Source organism: Rhinatrema bivittatum, chromosome 1 (assembly GCF_901001135.1).
Source record: "Rhinatrema bivittatum chromosome 1, aRhiBiv1.1, whole genome shotgun sequence".
NCBI lineage: Eukaryota > Metazoa > Chordata > Amphibia > Gymnophiona > Rhinatrematidae > Rhinatrema > Rhinatrema bivittatum.
The window spans coordinates 330,200,471-330,218,427 of NC_042615.1; the positions used below are offsets into that span (position 1 = coordinate 330,200,471).

General features: G+C 45.5%; 1 protein-coding gene across 9 annotated transcripts in view; it reads left to right on the top strand.

The window, feature by feature from the left end:
• Positions 1-17,957, top strand: part of FAM13A (family with sequence similarity 13 member A) — a 505,365-nt gene that overhangs the window by 88,747 nt on the left and 398,661 nt on the right. For all 9 annotated transcript variants that reach the window (XR_003856193.1, XM_029597821.1, XM_029597782.1 and 6 more), the window contains exon 4: positions 2,054-2,234. Coding sequence is in view for 8 of the 9 variants with exons in the window: in XM_029597821.1 (XP_029453681.1) it covers positions 2,054-2,234 (181 nt within the window). In the remaining variant the exon portion in view is untranslated. The remainder of the gene's footprint in view (positions 1-2,053; positions 2,235-17,957) is intronic.

Sequence of the window (17,957 nt, forward strand, 5' to 3'; positions counted from 1 at the left end):
ATGTGCTGTCAATTATTTTTCTGTTAACTCACACCAGTCCACATCATCCTTCTCATTATTAATCTTAAAAAAAAAGTACCCTAGTTTGGAACACTGTTACATAGAGATAATTAATTCCTCTGAGTTTTCTGAAGAAATTAATTGTTGGCACAGATCTTAAAACTGGGAGGGAACAGGTCGCTGACAGGCAAAAAGCTGGGCTCGAGATAGCATAAGTGAAGACCTGCAGTCTCCAACAGGGGCTCACTACCCAAGGTGTGGACTGGTGTGAAAATGAATAAGAATTGATTTTATTTGTGCAATTGAAAGTAATTAAAGTAAATTTGTTTTATTTTAATTATGGGAATATCCAATATTTTATGTCATTGGTTTCCAAACTTATTCTGGGGGCAGGGACTGGTTAAGTATTTGCCGCTCTTAGGCTCCACCAAGAGTGCTCAGCAAGCCTTGCTCCCTGTCTTGCCTGTCACCTTCTCACTATTGTGCAATGCCCAAGCCAGAGTCCTACTTCACCCAGCCTGCCCCATATCCCGGTGCCTCTTCATTGAGTTACCTTGGCTCCCTGACCTATCCACCTTGTCCTTGCTATTTTGTCTTGCCTTGCAGCCTACCCTGGCCTCCTGTCTTGCCTTGCGGCCTCTGTGGGCCTCTAGTCTTGCTCTGCAGCCTCTGTGGCCCTGTAGTCTTGCTCTATGGCCTCTCTTGGCCTTCAGCTGTGCTCTGCAGCCTCTCTGGACCTTTAGTCTTGCTCTATGGCCTCTTTTGGGCTCTAGTCTTGCTCTGCAAACTCTCTTGGCCTATAGTCTTATTCCAGGCCTATTGCCCAGCTTCTGGCCCTTGGGCCTATTGTTCATTGCCTCCAGCCTTCCCTGTTTTGTGGTTTTTGTTACTTGTTCCTGTCCTGTCCTGCCACGTCCTTGTTCTGCTCCTGTCCTAGTCCCAATCCTGTCTTGTTCCTGTCTTTGCCTTTCTCTGTCCTTTGTACCCTGTATCCACATCCCGCAAGTCCCAGTACACTATGTCTGTATCCAGCCCCAGCATTGTCTGTGTCTGAATCCAGTCCCTGCTGGTCCCAGGATTCAGTCTGTCTGTATCCAGCCTCAGACTTTCTCAGTACTCCGTCTGTGTCTGTATCCATTCCCCGTACTCAGAATATTTCTGTACCAGCCCCAGCCTGTCTCTGTATTCAACTTGTCTGCATCCAGCTCCTACCAGGTCCTCAGTATCAGCCCAGCCTTCAGCCTGTCTATATCCAGTTCTTGCCAAGCCTCCAGCTGTAACCAGCCATGATGTTTGCCAGGAGACAAGTCCTGCTGGCACCAGATCCCAAGGGCTCAACTTGCGTGGGAGTGGGTTGGCTAGGCAGAAGACCAGTTTCAGTCCAGCCCTGCAGCCTTGCGTTGTTTCAGCAGGTGTGCTTCCTGACTCCAGCCCGGCATCCCATGACAGGCACTTTCGGTGCTTTCACTCTCTACCCTCCTGTAAGGGACTGTTACAGGGTAGGAGAAGGCTGTTTTCTGCTGAATGAGATTCAGCAGAGCTGGAAGGCAGCATATCTTAGCCAGTCTGCTGCCCCTACATGTTTGCCGATCTAGGCGCAGGCATAATGAATGCCTATTAATACATTCATGGCTGCCCGGGGGACCCCAAGCCAGTGGGGTTTTCATCTGCAGTGAATATGCACGAGAGAGATGTGCATGCATTGTCTCCAGTGCATGCATATTTATCATTTGCATATTGATGGCAGATATCCTGAAAACCCCACTGACTGTGGGGTACGGCTGGTTTATGCATTAGAGCCTTGTACTCTGAATTTCGCTAGCATGAAAAACATATGTTCAGGAATCTCTGTGGGATAGAAGCAAATTTCCCCTAAACCCATCTAGATATCTTCTTTTTACAGCATGAACTAAAAACTTTTATAGTATAACTATCGTAAAAGAGAAGTCTATATGCCTGCATTTTTGTCATTTGCAAGCTCTTTACATGTTTGGATAGATCTTTCTGCACATTTTGAACAGAAGCTTTAGGAAATCTCTGTTTTGCTTTCCAGATAGCATAAATGAATCAGAAATGGAAGCTGGATTAAAAGAACTGATACAGGAGCTGCCTGATGCCCACCATAGTCTGCTGAAGTATCTGTGCCGGTTTCTGGCCCGTGTTGCTGAGCATCATAAGGAGAATCGCATGAATATTTTCAATCTTGCCACAGTATTTGGACCAAATTTTTTTCGGTAACTTCTCTTATTGTATTCTTACTTTATTACCCTCTCTCTCTTCCTCCCTTTCTTCTCAGTGATTGAAAATGTAACTTGAACTAAAGTTTGCTAAAAAAAAAAAAAAATATATATATATATATATATATATATATATAAATATAATAATATTAATAATGTAGACTCTGAAATAATATTAGCTTGTTTATTTGCAATTCTCTTATCTGTTAAACTAGATCAAGATATTCATTCTAAATGTTCAGTATTTCATTCCTGCTCCTTGCAGCAATTTTAGTATTTAAATTTTATGGGCGCATCTGTTACTTAGTTACTCTGCTCATTATGAATTTTAGTGAACTGAGGGGCTGCTATGTTGCTCCTTATTTCATTGATCATGCCAAAAATGAATACCTTTGATTCAGGAAAGTTGACTGTTTAAAAGCGATGGAGTGCCATGGCCATTGTAGAGAGCGTACCTCTTAAATCCAAAAAACTGTAAAGGTCTAAGAAATAAAGCATACTAATCCAAAAAGGAAAAATCCGGAAATCAGACCAGCAAAAGTCTGGCAAATGAGTAGAGCCATAAAAGAGGGATGGTGGTATTTTGACCAGTAGCATAGCCACAAGTGGGCCTGGGTGGACCATGACCCACCTAGTTTTCCCTTTCAGTTTGCAAGTTTAACCACGGGGCCAATAACAAGCATCTAATAGCCACCCAGGGTCAATGACAAAGAGCCAGCAGCCTCAGTGAGTATTTGGCAAGGGGGCAGAGATGGGTCAATTGCAGCAGGCTTCTTGTTGTACCATGCAGCCAACAAGCAAAAATCCATGGAGATGGGAAGATCAGCGGCGGCAGGAAACAATCTGTGGTAGCTAGTGAGGCAGTGGCATGTGGGAGGAGCAGGGGGCAAGCAGGAGCAGGACATTAGGTAATATAGAACCTACCCAGGGTAGGAAATGTGATCACCGAGAGGTGCTGGAGGCATCCAACAGGCAGGAGCCGAGCACCGAGTAACGAACTGGGATAGGCTGTCAGGAGCTGAGCCAGCTCTGCAGACTATATGGAATCAGATTGCTTGGGCTCTGCCCTGCCCTGATTCTCAGACTCTCTGAAATCAGAGGCCTCAAGCTGCAGACATTTCACTAATGCTGCATTGATATCCAAGTTCCCTCCTCAACAGAGAGGACATTCTCTGACTCCCTCCCCGCCCGCCACACACATGACAGTCTGCCCTCCCAAAGCTACCGCTGAGGAAAGGAAACGGGAAACAGTTAGCTCCACAGCACCTAATGGGAAGCAAACTGGTGGGGAAAAAAAAAACAGGCATCTGAAATGAAATCCTTATCATGCCACAGCATACGGGAAGAGGAACATTCAGTGTGCAGAAGAATCGAAGCAAGGAAAGATTTGTAATAAATGTTTAGCAGGAGCAAGGCAGGGCATTAAAATTTGCTCGCTGAAGTAATACAGAGTCGGGCTGGCAGATGGAGGTAACGCAGCATCTGTGAGGCTGCTTCTTTGAGCTCTCCTGCTGTATTTTGCAAAGGGACGGGCACAGCATGGTCAGCAGAGGATCCGAGAAGGAGGAGGCTGACCGGGTGGGGTCAGGTGAGAATGAGACTGCTGGGGTTCTGGGGAGTGAATGTGAGGCTGCTGGAGAGGAGGAGTTTGATATGGGTGGGAGGAAGTGTGTGAGACTGCTCAAAGAGGGTGGAATCTGGGTTACAAGAATGAGACTGCTAGAGATAAGAGTGGGAACCCAGGTGGTGAGAGCTGAACTGCTGGCAGAATGAATCTGGGGGTGAGAATGAGACTGCTAGAGATAGGAGTGGGAACTCAGGTGGTGAGAGCTGAAATGCTGGCAGAATGAATCTGGGGGTGAGAATGAGACTGCTATGCAGAAAGGGAGGGAAAGAAGGGTGTAGAGTGCTGAGGTTGGGAGTGGTGGGAGGTGGATGAGCTGGGGACGGGAAATTGGGGGTGTGAGAGACTGCTGGAAATGGGTGAGGGGAAGTGAGAGTGACACTGTTGGGGATGGGGGAATAATAGGGGATGAGACTTTCATCTCATGGCCCTCCCTGTCCCAAGCTGCCTCAACCCTCACCCTCACCTTATCTCTGTTTCTTTCTCATCATGGGGAGGAGCATTGAGAGAGAAAGAGAGAGAGACTGCTGGGGACAAGGGTTGAGACTTGAGAGAAATTCTAATTCAGGAAACTTGACTGGCATGACAATTTATACATGCATTACCAAAGTAATTTACTAAGAGGTGAATTTTCAGACTTGTGCATGTAAAAACTCCCATTTTTGAATAGGGACCTATATTTACATCACTGTGTGATATCTGAGTTCTAAAACACCTCGCAGGATATTGCAATGTTTGTTGAGATGTTTGTCTTTAAGGTAGACTAGTATCTGGTCATGTTTAAGTTATGAGATACCTCCTCTGGAAACATCTTTAAATATAATTGAAATGTTTCCATAACTATATACCTAGTTTTAGCATTGGTAAGTGCATGAAGACACTGAGTTTAAAGTATTAAAAGTATGACAGCTGTAACAAGCAGCTAGAAATCTGCTGTCAAGTGCTCTCTAAAGCAATATTTATCAGTAAAAGTATAACTGCCATTGCTCTAACCTGCATGCCTATGTTAACCTTGGGCCCATCCAAAAAATCAGTTCTGGCTATGCCACTGATTTTGATTGGTAGATAACACATAAGAACATAAGACTTGTCATATTGGGTCAGACTAAGGGTCCATCAAGCCCAGTATTCTGTTTCCAACAGTGGCCAATCCAGGTCACAAGTACCTGGCAGGATCCCAAGGAGTAGATAGAGTCCAAGCTACTTATCCCAGGGATAAGAAGTGGATTTCTGCAACTCCACCTTAATAATGCTTCATGGACTTTTTTAAATGCAGCTGTTTTAAACTATCTCTCTCTTTTACTTTTCTGTAGTCTTTACTCACTTGTGGTATGATGAATAGATTTTAAAAAATATTTTGTGTGATGTTTCACATTTCTAATCAATCACTGATATTACTTGAGGCAGTAAAGTATTACCTACTATGAACCAAACACAAAAATAGACTTCTCTGGTTCTCATAAATACTAAAAAGATGTCTTTCTTTATAGAGAGGAAAAGACTTCAGATTTCCCAGGATGGAAAGTGTCCATCCCACAGGGCTTCCAACAATCATAAGTCTCATAAACCTCTCAGTTTTTTAAAAACATTTATTATAGCTTATTAGTGTCCATGATATTCCTTTTTTCAAAACATTTTTTCTAAAATTAAAGTGTCCATAATGCTTGTGTTGAACACACAAGTTTTTTATGAGAACCAGATATTGTGAATTTTTAGCAACGCTGATGTTTGTGTTTGCTTCGTGTTTCACATTTCTACCAAGTAAAGCATTTTACTCAGTAAAGAAGTATCTGATTTACGAGAGGAGGCCTATTAAACCTGGTTCCATATGCAGAAATGATTGCCGTCTCCTGTAGATTCTCCTGCTGACTTCATGAAAACATAAAATATGATGACAGATAAGTCAAATCATCAGCACAGCAGGCCATCCATACAGAATCAGAGCTGCTAGGGGTTTTTCCCTTAACTCTTATTGAAACTTGGCTTGTTAGTGCAGAGGATAGAGCAGCATCCATACAGGATTTATACAGCAATATATAAATTGTGGTTTCTAGTGGAAACAAAGCAATAGGCTGAAAACCAATGGATCAGAACCACAGTGGTGCACTCTAATTCTTAAGTAACTCCAGTCCATCAGGGACATTGACGCCAGTCCTAGGTTGTCCTCTGCCATCTCCCAGAATTCTGTGATGTGTGGGTCTGCATTTTGTACTGACAGAGCAGGATAAACATTCCCGGAATGCTACGGTACAGGTTTTGATACCCCAGGACGGATGTATATGACTCTAAAAGCAGTGCTGGATTTTCAGACCATGCACAGTTGAATCCCAGTGTATTCCATGATTTCTCCAAGGTTCTTTCTTGTAATCACAAAGATGCCATGTTTCTCCGATTCTTACTTGTCTACAGTGTTGTATGGACTTGGAAGACAGTTTTTTACAATATCAGATCATGGTGATACTTAGTATCCACGTGATAAAATTTGCCAAACCTGCAGGTGGTTCCCCACAAAGGAAGGTGTTGCCTCCTAAAAGAAATCAAATTGACTGATGTGATAGGCTGATTCAGGCAGAGAAATGGGGAATACCATTAGAAGAATCTGAAGTGCAGCGTAGCCCGAGAATGGAGGGGATTCAGTGTTGATGCAGTGTTTGTGTTAGGAGAGTATCGGTGTATGCCAGCCATTTACTCTGTGAATATCAGCTGGGCTGTACTACCATAAGGCTCCTAGGCTTTTTCCACAGCGGTGCTCCTCCGGAGGGTCGGTCATTCTCCTGTTGCTGCAGTACGTATTTTCTTTTGATATTTTGTTGAGCTCACCTGCAGGTCCAGTATAATAAGTTACATGTCCTGGTATAACAGTTATTACCTCCTACCATAATTGACAAGAAGTTTGAGAGCGGAGTGTGGCGAAGCGAACAGATCTGTTGGGTAAATGAGAATTAAAACATTCTCCTGCAATAGGATGCCTAACCTCAAAAGTATAATACTAATTCATCAAAAAACCCAGATATAGCATGAAAAAAATCAAATAGCCAAATTATTGAAATCTTGCTATATAAACGTAGAGGGATTAATCTTATATAAAGTGAACATCATATAGCGCCACCAGCTGCTAATAGCTTCAGGGCTCATTCAAAAAAGCTATTAGCAGTCAGTGGCGCTATATGATGGTCACTTTATATAAGATTAGTCCCTCTACGTTTATATAGCAAGATTTCAATAATATAACCTCAAAAGTATGCATGTGCTTTTCAGTTTGCAGAATCTCATCTGATTTTTAAATATAAGGTACCCTCATGCGTTGTATTTGAGTATCTGCATGTTGCCCAGCTAAAAGAACACATGTATGCTTGAGTAGCATTGAATTTTGTATTAACAGCTTGCCTATTGCACGCATATGTTTTTGAAACTTGAATGTACCCACCTAGTTAACAATCATAGACCAACTTCCCCTAGAAACATTTTTTACCATCTATGTGGCCATCATATTAGGCACTCCTGGTATAAAATACCTTCATTTGCCTTACTCAGCTGATATAGACTTTTTCTCACAGGACAAGCAGGATGGTTGTCCTCACAAATGGGTGACATCGAGGATGGAGCCCACCACGGAAAACTTCTGTCAAAGTTTAAACAGAACTTTGACTGGCCCCTACTGGGCATGCCCAGCAAGGCACTGACCCTGCAGCCAGCAGGGGTCTCCCCTCAGTCTTCTTTTTTCCGCGCAGCAGTTGCCACGCGGTGAAAGGAGCTCTCTTACCACGTTCCTGACAGGAATTCGGTTTTTTTCTTTCCGAAGAAAATTTGCCCCTCAGGGGTCTCCCTTCGACAAATTTTTGTCACCTCCGCGAAAGCCGGTAAGTTTTTTGCCGATTTTCATCGACTGCCGTCGATTTTAGCCCTAGAGGCCTGTTGGCACTTACCAATCCCGCGGCTAAATTTGGCCCTAGGCCATGGCGACGGGGTTCCGTCGTTGTCCGGATTGCACCCGGACTATGTCAATCACAGATCCCCATCGGGTCTGTGTTCTATGTTTGGGAAGTGAGCATGATGTCCTGACTTGCACTAAATGTGCCCTAATGACACCTAAGGGTCGTAAAGCCAGGATGGAGAAGATGGGGCTCCTCTTCCATGCACCCACCCCAACGCCATCGATAGCATCGACGTCATCGGAACCGGCACCGTCGAAGTTGCACCACCATCGTCAACCCTCCGGTGACCGTCCTCCACCGATGACTTCTCGGCCGTCGACTCCTGTCCCCTCCCCGGATGGGCGAGGAGATCGGAAGGATAAGCATCGCCATCGACGGCACAAGTCTCGGCCCGTCGAGGATCCACAACCATCGACCTCTGATCAGGCCGAGCCACCGACGAAAAAGCCTCGGTCAGACCTGGCACCGTCCACGTCTCGTTCGCAGGCACCGAGGAAACCCTCACCCTCCCGGGGTGCGGGGGCCGTGATCCCACCGGTTACGGTGGTACTTCCGGCCCTGCCTCAGCCTCCCTCTCCCGTCGAGCCGGGTATGGTTACCCCTGGTCTCCGGGCAGAACTGGACCGGCTGGTCCAGGAGGCCATCGAGAATGCGATGCGAAGATTCCAGCCTCCACCGGCACCGCCTCCGGCACCGATTCCGGCACCGCCACCGGCATCGACCCCGGCACCGACTCTGCCACCGAGGAGGGAACCGACCACCGAGCCTCTAGTGGAAGCGTTGGCACCGATACTAACTCGTATGGAGGCACTCATGCGCGCCCTTCCATCGGTGATTCCAGTAGCACCGACTACACCATCATCTCCGGAAGGACATTCATCGACAGGAGAAACACCGTTCCGGATTCCCCCGTCCGGTGTCGTTCCATCGGTGCCTTCACATACCTTTCCACCGATTTATCCTTCGGCTCCATCGATTCCAAGATCGGCACCGATTCCATCGGTACCCCCGAAGCCCTCGATGCCGTTCACAGTTCCGCTTGCAGCACCGATTCCATCGATGCCTTTGGATCCTCTACCAGGTCCTTCAGGACTGCAAGCCCTACATGATCCTTATGATACCTGGGGTGATGATACATCTTCAGATACAGATTTACCATCCCCACCATCTCCTACAGAGAGTAGAAAACGATCTCCTCCTGAAGATCTCTCCTTTATAAATTTTGTAAAGGAGATGTCAGAAATTGTGCCTTTTCAGCTGCAATCTGAGACCGATGACAGGCACCAAATGATGGAGCTGCTCCAATTTCTGGATGCCCCAAAAATCATCGCTTCCATCCCCATTCACCAGGTATTTCTGGATCTTTTAAAGAAAAACTGGGAATCACCTTCCTCTGTGTCACCAGTTAATAAAAAAGCTGACTCAACATACCTCGTTCAGTCAGCACCAGGATTTCAGAAGTCTCAACTGGATCATCGCTCTGTTGTAGTTGAGTCTGCGCAAAAGAAGGCCAAGCGCCTAAAACCACACTCTTCCACTCCCCCTATCAAGGACAACAAATTCCTTGATAGTGTGGGAAGGAAAGTGTATCATGGGGCTATGTTGATATCTCGCATAGCTTCATACCAACTTTATATGACTCAATACAACAGAGCTATCCTTAAACAGATGCAGGACTACGCTGACACATTACCGGACCAATACCAGCCACAGCTTCAAGCCCTCCTTCACAAAGGATTTGAAGCTGGGAAGCACGAGATCAGAACGGCCTACGATATCTTCGATGCTTCCACGAAAGTCTCAGCTACTGCCATCTCAGCCAGACGTTGGGCTTGGTTAAAATCATCCAACCTTCGCCCAGAGGTCCAGGATCGTCTAGCCGATTTACCCTGCTTGGGGGACAATCTGTTCGGAGAACAGATTCAACAGATTGTGGCGGAATTGAAGGATCACCACGAGACGTTGAAACAACTTTCGTCTGTTCCATCTGAGGTATCCTCCAAACCACCACCTAAGAAGGACTCTAAAAAGTCGTTCTTTCGGCCACGTCGTTATTACCCTCCGTCGACTAGGCCTCGTCCGGCTCGATCCTCCACCAGACCTCAGCTCCGCCAACCTCGGAAACAAAGACCTGCTGTAGCCCCACCTCCCGGGCCTGCGGCAGGCCTTTGACTTCCCGATACGGAGCACATGCCATATCCCACTCCCCCACATCCCTGTAGGGGGTCGTCTGTGCCACTTTTTACAGCATTGGATACGGATTACCTCAGACCAGTGGGTGCTGGCAATTATCGCACAGGGTTACCACCTCAATTTCATAACTCTTCCGACAGACTCCCCGCCTCTTCAAGCATGGAGTCTCTCCAGCCACTTGACTCAATTACAACAGGAAGTATCCCTTCTTTTGCAATCAAATGCTATAGAACCTGTCCCTCCCTCTCAACGAGGCAAGGGATTTTACTCCAGGTACTTCCTAATTCCAAAAAAGTCAGGAGGGCTACGTCCAATTTTGGACCTTCGGGCCCTCAACAAGTACCTTCAAAAAGAAAAGTTCAAGATGGTAACCCTGGGCACGTTACTCCCTCTGCTGCAAAAAGGGGATTGGCTATGCTCCCTCGACCTCAAGGACGCTTATACCCATATTGCGATAACACAATCCCATCGCAAATATCTGCGGTTTCTAGTAGGCCGCGACCATTATCAATACCGAGTACTACCTTTCGGTCTGGCATCTGCTCCACGAGTCTTCACCAAATGCCTCGTAGTTGTAGCAGCATTCCTCAGGAAGGAAGGTGTCCACGTATACCCCTATCTGGACGATTGGCTAATCAGGGCCTCCACCCCTCAGATTGCCCGGTCCTCCCTACAATTGACAATCAACACACTCCTTTCCTTAGGGTTTCTTGTCAATTACGAGAAATCTTGCTTCGTCCCATCTCAAACCTTATCTTTCATTGGGGCAGACTTGGACACCTTACAGGCAAAGGCCTACCTTCCACTTCAACGGGTCCAAACTCTCATGTCCCTAGCTCACCAGCTCCAGTCTCAAGACACGGCCACGGCTCGCCAGTTCCTCATTCTCCTAGGACACATGGCATCCTCGGTTCAAGTCACTCCCATGACCCGACTAGCCATGAGAGTAACACAATGGACTCTACGACACCAATGGATTCAAGCTTTTCAGCCTCTGTCCTCCATAGTCACAGTCACACAAGCGCTGCGCCTATCCTTAACCTGGTGGACGACTCAGGTCAACCTCCTTCAGGGTTTACCCTTTCTTCCACCGGATCCGCAAGTAATCCTAACCACCGACGCTTCTCACATCGGTTGGGGAGCCCATGTGGACAACTTTCAAACCCAAGGGTTATGGTCCAACGAGGAAGCCGAACACCAGATCAATTTCCTGGAACTTCGAGCAATCCGCTATGCGCTCCGCACTTTCAAAGATCATCTCTTTCATCAGATAATCTTAATCCAGACGGACAACCAAGTGGCCATGTGGTACATAAACAAGCAGGGAGGCACAGGCTCCTTCCTTCTGTGTCAGGAAGCTGCGCAGATCTGGGCGGAAGCCCTCTCCCACTCCATGTACCTCAGGGCCACTTACCTGCCGGGAGTAGACAATGTATTGGCAGACCGGCTGAGCCGTGTCTTCCGACCGCACGAGTGGTCACTCGATCCTCTGATAGCGACCTCTCTGTTTCACAAGTGGGGTTCTCCCCGCATAGACCTCTTTGCGTCCCCTCAGAACCACAAAGTGGACGATTACTGCTCTCTCATTCGGAGCCAGCACTCTCGGCCGAGGGATGCATTCTCCCTCAAGTGGACAACCGGTCTGCTCTACGCATTCCCTCCACTTCCTCTTGTGTCAAAGACTCTCGTGAAGCTACGCCAGGACGGAGGAACCATGATCCTGATAGCACCTTACTGGCCACGCCAAGTATGGTTTCCAATACTCCAGGATCTCTCCATCCGCAGGCACATTCCTCTGGGAAAGGACCCGCATCTGCTCACTCAAAACGACGGATGCCTCCTCCATCCCAACCTCCAAGCCTTGTCCCTGACGGCATGGATGTTGAAAGGTTAGTCCTTCAGCCTTTCAACCTTTCAGATTCCGTTTCTTGAGTCCTGATAGCTTCACGAAAGCCTTCCACAAGAAAGTCTTACTCATACAAATGGAAAAGGTACACATCATGGTGCACTTCTCAGTCCCTTGATCCCCTTTCCTGTCCAATCTCCAAATTCTTGGACTATTTATGGCATCTCTCTGAATCAGGTCTTAAAACCTCTTCCATTAGGATGCATGTCAGTGCGGTAGCCGCCTTCCATAAAGGTGTACAGGGTGTCCCTATTTCAGTACAACCCCTAGTAACACGTTTTCTTAAAGGCTTGCTCCATCTGAAGCCACCCTTACGGCCTCCGGCCCCATCCTGGGACCTTAATCTGGTTCTTGGTCGTCTAATGAAACCTCCTTTCGAACCTCTGCACTCCTGTGAGTTAAAGTATCTCACATGGAAAGTGTTATTCCTTTTGGCTATCACTTCAGCTCGCAGGGTTAGTGAATTACAGGCCCTAGTTACCTATCCGCCTTACACTAAGCTCCTGCAGGACCGGGCGGTACTCCGCACTCACCCTAAATTTTTACCTAAGGTAGTTTCTGAGTTTCATATTAATCAATCCATCATACTACCTATCTTTTTTCCCAGGCCCCACTCCAACTCTGGAGAACAGACCCTGCATACCCTAGACTGTAAACGGGCTCTAGCCTTTTACCTAGACCGTACAGTTTCTCACAGGAAGAGCACTCAATTATTCGTCTCTTTCCATCCTAACAAGTTAGGACAACCTGTGGGTAAGCAGGCTCTTTCCTCCTGGTTGGCGGATTACATTGCTTTCTGCTATGAGCAAGCGGGCATCCCTCTTCAAGACCGTGTTAAAGCACACTCTGTAAGGGCCATGGCTACGTCAGTGGCACACCTTCGATCGGTGCCGCTTCCTGACATCTGCAAGGCTGCAACCTGGAGTTCTCTCCATACCTTTGCAGCCCACTATTGTTTGGACAAAGCTGGAAGACAGGACTCCATCTTCGGCCAATCTGTCTTGCGTAACCTTTTTCCAACGTGATGTACCAACACCCTTCCACCTTCCCGGTAGGGTGCGGATGCCCTTTACCAAATTCCACCCCAGTTGTAGTGCCTGTTGCACGTCGTTGGGTGCATTTGGTGCAAGTCAGGACATCCTCAGCTCGGTACTCACCCATTTGTGAGGACAACCATCCTGCTTGTCCTGTGAGAAAGCAAATGTTGCTTACCTGATGTAACAGGTGTTCTCACAGGACAGCAGGATGTTAGTCCTCACGAAACCCGCCCGCCACCCCGCGGTGTTGGGTTTGTTTTATTTTTACTTTCTAGGCACTGCCTGTAGCTTTGAACATCAGACTGAGGGGAGACCCCTGCTGGCTGCAGGGTCAGTGCCTTGCTGGGCATGCCCAGTAGGGGCCAGTCAAAGTTCTGTTTAAACTTTGACAGAAGTTTTCCGTGGTGGGCTCCATCCTCGATGTCACCCATTTGTGAGGACTAACATCCTGCTGTCCTGTGAGAACACCTGTTACATCAGGTAAGCAACATTTGCTTTCTTCTTTTTTTAATTTTTCAACTTTTTATACACAAACAACTTATCTTATCTGATTCCAGAGTGAAACAAAACCTCCCGACATGGGTCCGTGTTTCGTACACTACATCGGGGAATTTTCAATGATAGCCATTCCTTTGTTCATTTAGATATCAGGTTGTTGCTGTAGTAAAAACAAAATGACATTAAGTCTCGAGTTATTCAGATAATTTGTCAGTGACACTGAATAAATGCATAACCACCAAGAACAAAGGGATTGGTGTAATTGCAAAATTCTTTATTCTCACAGTATTTAAGCCCGACTCTGGCCGAGTTTCGCTCTGTCCATAGAGCTGCCTCAGGGGCTACTGTGCGAAGTGTTCTTTTTTCACAAAACTGAACAGTGGAGATCTTATCCAAATTTCTGTCAATCCTTGTCAGTGGGGTGTACACTCGTCCTCCGGTATTCTGCATATATGTCTAGACGGTGACGGTGCTTAGGGATTTATTTCAAAGACGCGCTGATCAAGGCGCTAACTCCGGTGCTTTCATTAGCTATCATCAGGCTTTGCATTATTAAGCGTCTTCGTTCCTTGAACAGCACGTCTTTGAAATAAATCCCTAAGCATCGTCAGCCTAGATTTATATGCAGAACAACAGAGGACGAGAGTACACCCCACTGACAAGGATTGACAGAAATTTGGATAAGATCTCCACTGTTCAGTTTTGAGAAAAAAAGAACACTTCGCACAGTAGCCCCTGAGGCAGCTCTATGGACAGAGCGAAACTCGGCCACAGTCGGGCTTACGTACTGTGGGGTAGATTTTATAAAGTTGCGCACACGCGTACTTTTGTTCACGCCCCCCCCGGCCCTATCTACACCCCCCCCCCTACCTTTGTCACGAAAGTTACGCCTGCTCGAGGCAGGCGTAACTTGCACGCGCCGGGCCGGCTGCCGGCGCACCATGTTCCAGTCCGGAGGCCGCGGCCACGTCCCCGGAATGCCCCCGGGCAGGAACCACGCCTGTGGCCCCGCCCCTGGATGACGTGCCGTCTTGACACGCCCTCCCCCAGGAAAGCCCCGGGACTTACATGCGTCCCAGGGCTTTGCGCGTGCCGGAAGCCTATGCAAGATAGGCTTGGCGCGCGCAGGGGGGGTTTGGGGTAGGTTTTCGGGGATTACGCGTATAACCCTCTGAAAATCTACCCCTGAGAGAATAAAGAGTTTTGCTATTACACCGATCCCTTTGTTCTTGGTCGCTACACAGCTGTATTGGATCGGCTTCCGTTTTGTTTCTTGGGACTAAATAAATGCGTACATGTGCCATAATGAGATACGGAAGCAGAAGGACACCAGCCACTTTTTGAACAGTCTTGATGTGAATAGATTAGACAGTTCTAATATATCATGTTGAACAGATGACAGCGTTAGCCTGCATCGCCACAGCGTCTTCTTTGGCGCCAAATTTCACAGACCGGAAGCTACATCCCGAATGGTTCTGGTCAGGATATTTATATAGATCTTCATATTTATTTATTTATTTATTTATTTATTTATTTAAAATCTTTTCTATACCGTCGTTTGGAGGAGACCGTCACAACGGTTTACATCGAGGAACATAAAATTAATGATACTGTAATTTGCAAATTTACAAGAGTGCCATAAGATTCGGTAACATAGTTAGTGATCAATAATGTTAAATGTAATTAATCATGTCCATGTCTCTATCTCGGTTTTTATTACAGAATTAACTTTAAAATTGTGACTTGTCCTTTAAAGACTACACACTTAGTGGATACAGCAGTGTGTGTGGATGTTATATTGATCGTGCTTTGTCTGTCACTGGTTTCTATAACTAAATACCACTCCACCTCAATATTTAAACCACGGAGAGCCACAGTATTAAGATGGTAGATTCAAAATTGCTCCCTTTAGGGTCAACCGACTAAGCCGATTGCTTTTTCTGAATTTATCAGTAATTTGTTCCAGGATACCCATTTTAAATCCTCAAAACAATGTTTGTATTCTAGACAATGGGGTACAATGTAAGCCTGTATCTTGCACATATTCACGCAGCTTCTGTGTTCTGTCATTCATACCCTTATGCTGCTTTTAGTACGGCTAACTTAGATCTAGTTACAAGATTTAGAAAATACACAATACAAGTAGACAATTAATTAGTATTGCTGCAAAACTTAGTAGATTTTCCAGAGGAAGAGTTAATCCAGTATGTACCTGTGACAGATTGATTAGAAAAAGTACATTTACTCTAAGGATTATGTTGATTCATGGCGGCAACTGGAGTGGGAATTTCTGCGGGACTGAAAGAATGTACTATTAAATCCCTGATATTCCTACCTCTTTTGTATGCAAACAGTAGAGGTGACTTAGAAATAGAATGTAATGTCAAGATTGCCCAATGTTTGCGGACAATCTGGGCAATGGTTCCTGCTAAAGAATATTGTAGCACACAAACCAAAGGTAACTCAGTGGGGCTCTTTTTTTCACAAAGAGCCAGGAGCGCTCTGCATATTTAGGTCTCTTAAAAGCTCTCTTGACTATGTGGAAGGGGTAGCCTCGTTCCTGCAGGCTTATGCTCAGTTCCTGTGCTTGGTTAAAAAAATCAGTCTTTTCGGAACAAATACGCCTTATTCTCAAAAACTGACCCACCGGCAGATTATCTTTTGACCTATACGGTTCAAAACTAGAGTAGTGTAACAGGTTATTTCTCTCAGCAGGTTTATGATATAAGGAAGTTTCCAATCTGTTTCTTTGTTTACAAATCCGAATGTCCAGAAAGGATATTTTTTTTCGGGTTTACACGACATGGTAAACTCTAGATTCGGATCTTGTGAATTAAGTCATGAAATAAACTGATGAAGATGATCTTCTGATGATGTCCAAACCAAAAATATATCATCGGTATACCTGTACCATGTCTGGATATGTTTAAAGTATTCAGACAGATACAGATACTGTTCCTCAAATCGTGCCACATATAGGTTCGCAATACTTGGGACCATGGTCATACCCTTTGAAGTGCTATGCTGCTAAATATGAAAAGCATCCAGGTCAAAAAAGTAGTTATAGCAGAGGGCTAACTCTGCCATCCTTACTATAAATGAGGAGGGTATTCAATGAGGTCTAGGGAGCATTTCTACAGTGTTCCTAATGATATTCAAAGCAGAAGCCTGCAGGATATTAATATAAAGAGACTTAATATCCAGAGTCACCAAAAAAGTTGGTACAGTGTCCAATGTCATTGTGCTGAGAATATTCAACATATGTTTGGTATCTCTTATATAAGATTGTATTTTTGGAACTTCATCCTTCTAAAACATATCCACAAATTGTGACAACGGCTCTAAAATAGAGCCGATAGATGCAAAAATCGGTCGCCCTGGTGGATTCTGTAGCTGTTTATGAACATTCGGCAATGTATAAAAAAAATGGAATAGCCAGATCTTGGGGAATTAAAAATGTAATTTTCCGCTGTGTCAAAAAAACACTAGTGGCTGCCAACTCTAGTTCTAAACATAAGGTTTTTTAGTGCTGGAGTGGGATCTTCAACTACCAATCTATAATACGTAGCATTACTCAATTGTGTTCTGATTTCCTCATTATATTGGTTATTATCCTGAATGACTACTGGTTTGGAGAGAGAGGACATGAATTCAAAATAGCAGCCTTCGCCGATGATGTTTTAGTTTTTCTTACAATGCCATCTTTGGAGAAAGTCCTTCAGGTCCAGACTCAATTTGGGACTTTTGCAGGCTTGAAAATTAATAGGGACAAGTCGGAAGTTTTGGACACTTCAGGTACTTTGAGGAGTTCATGGGATGGGACATTCCTGTTAAAGTGGGTGACTAGAGACATGAGGTATTTGGGGATCAGAATTGGGATATTAATCGAGTACATGAGGCAAATGTTCAACCCCTATTGAAAAATTTGAGAGTTTCTCTTCAACGTTTGCATGATCTTCCACTTTCTGTCATGGGTAGAATGCAACTTGTGAAAACGATGGAAGTGCCTAAATGGTTATATGTCCTACAAATGCTACCCATCTGGTTACACAAATGTGATCTCTGGGATTTACACCAGGCTTTTAAGACTTTTATTTGGAAAGGAAAGAGAGCTTGAATCTCTCTGAAACTTCTGATGGGGTCTGTGGAGCACGGAGGGTTAAAGTGTCCAAACATGCAATTATACAATTTAGCATTTATGCTTCTCCACATATTCGATGGGATATTTGAAACCTCTTTCTTTTCCTCACAGACCATTTTACACCACTGGTTGGGTTCTCTCTCATTGAACTCTTTGATTCAAGGCTCTGGGATAGATAATCCAGGGGAACTAAAGGACATTTATTCATCAGATCCTGTCGATCAGCCTGGGCATATTTGTGCAAAACACTATTGCATAAAGACACATGTTCCTCATTTCTTACTGTGCAGGGTAACCCACAGTTTGTGCTGGGCCTGACCAATCCGAACTGACGGAGTTGGTCCGAGAAGGGTCTTCGGTATTTACATCAATTTTTCATGCCAGAC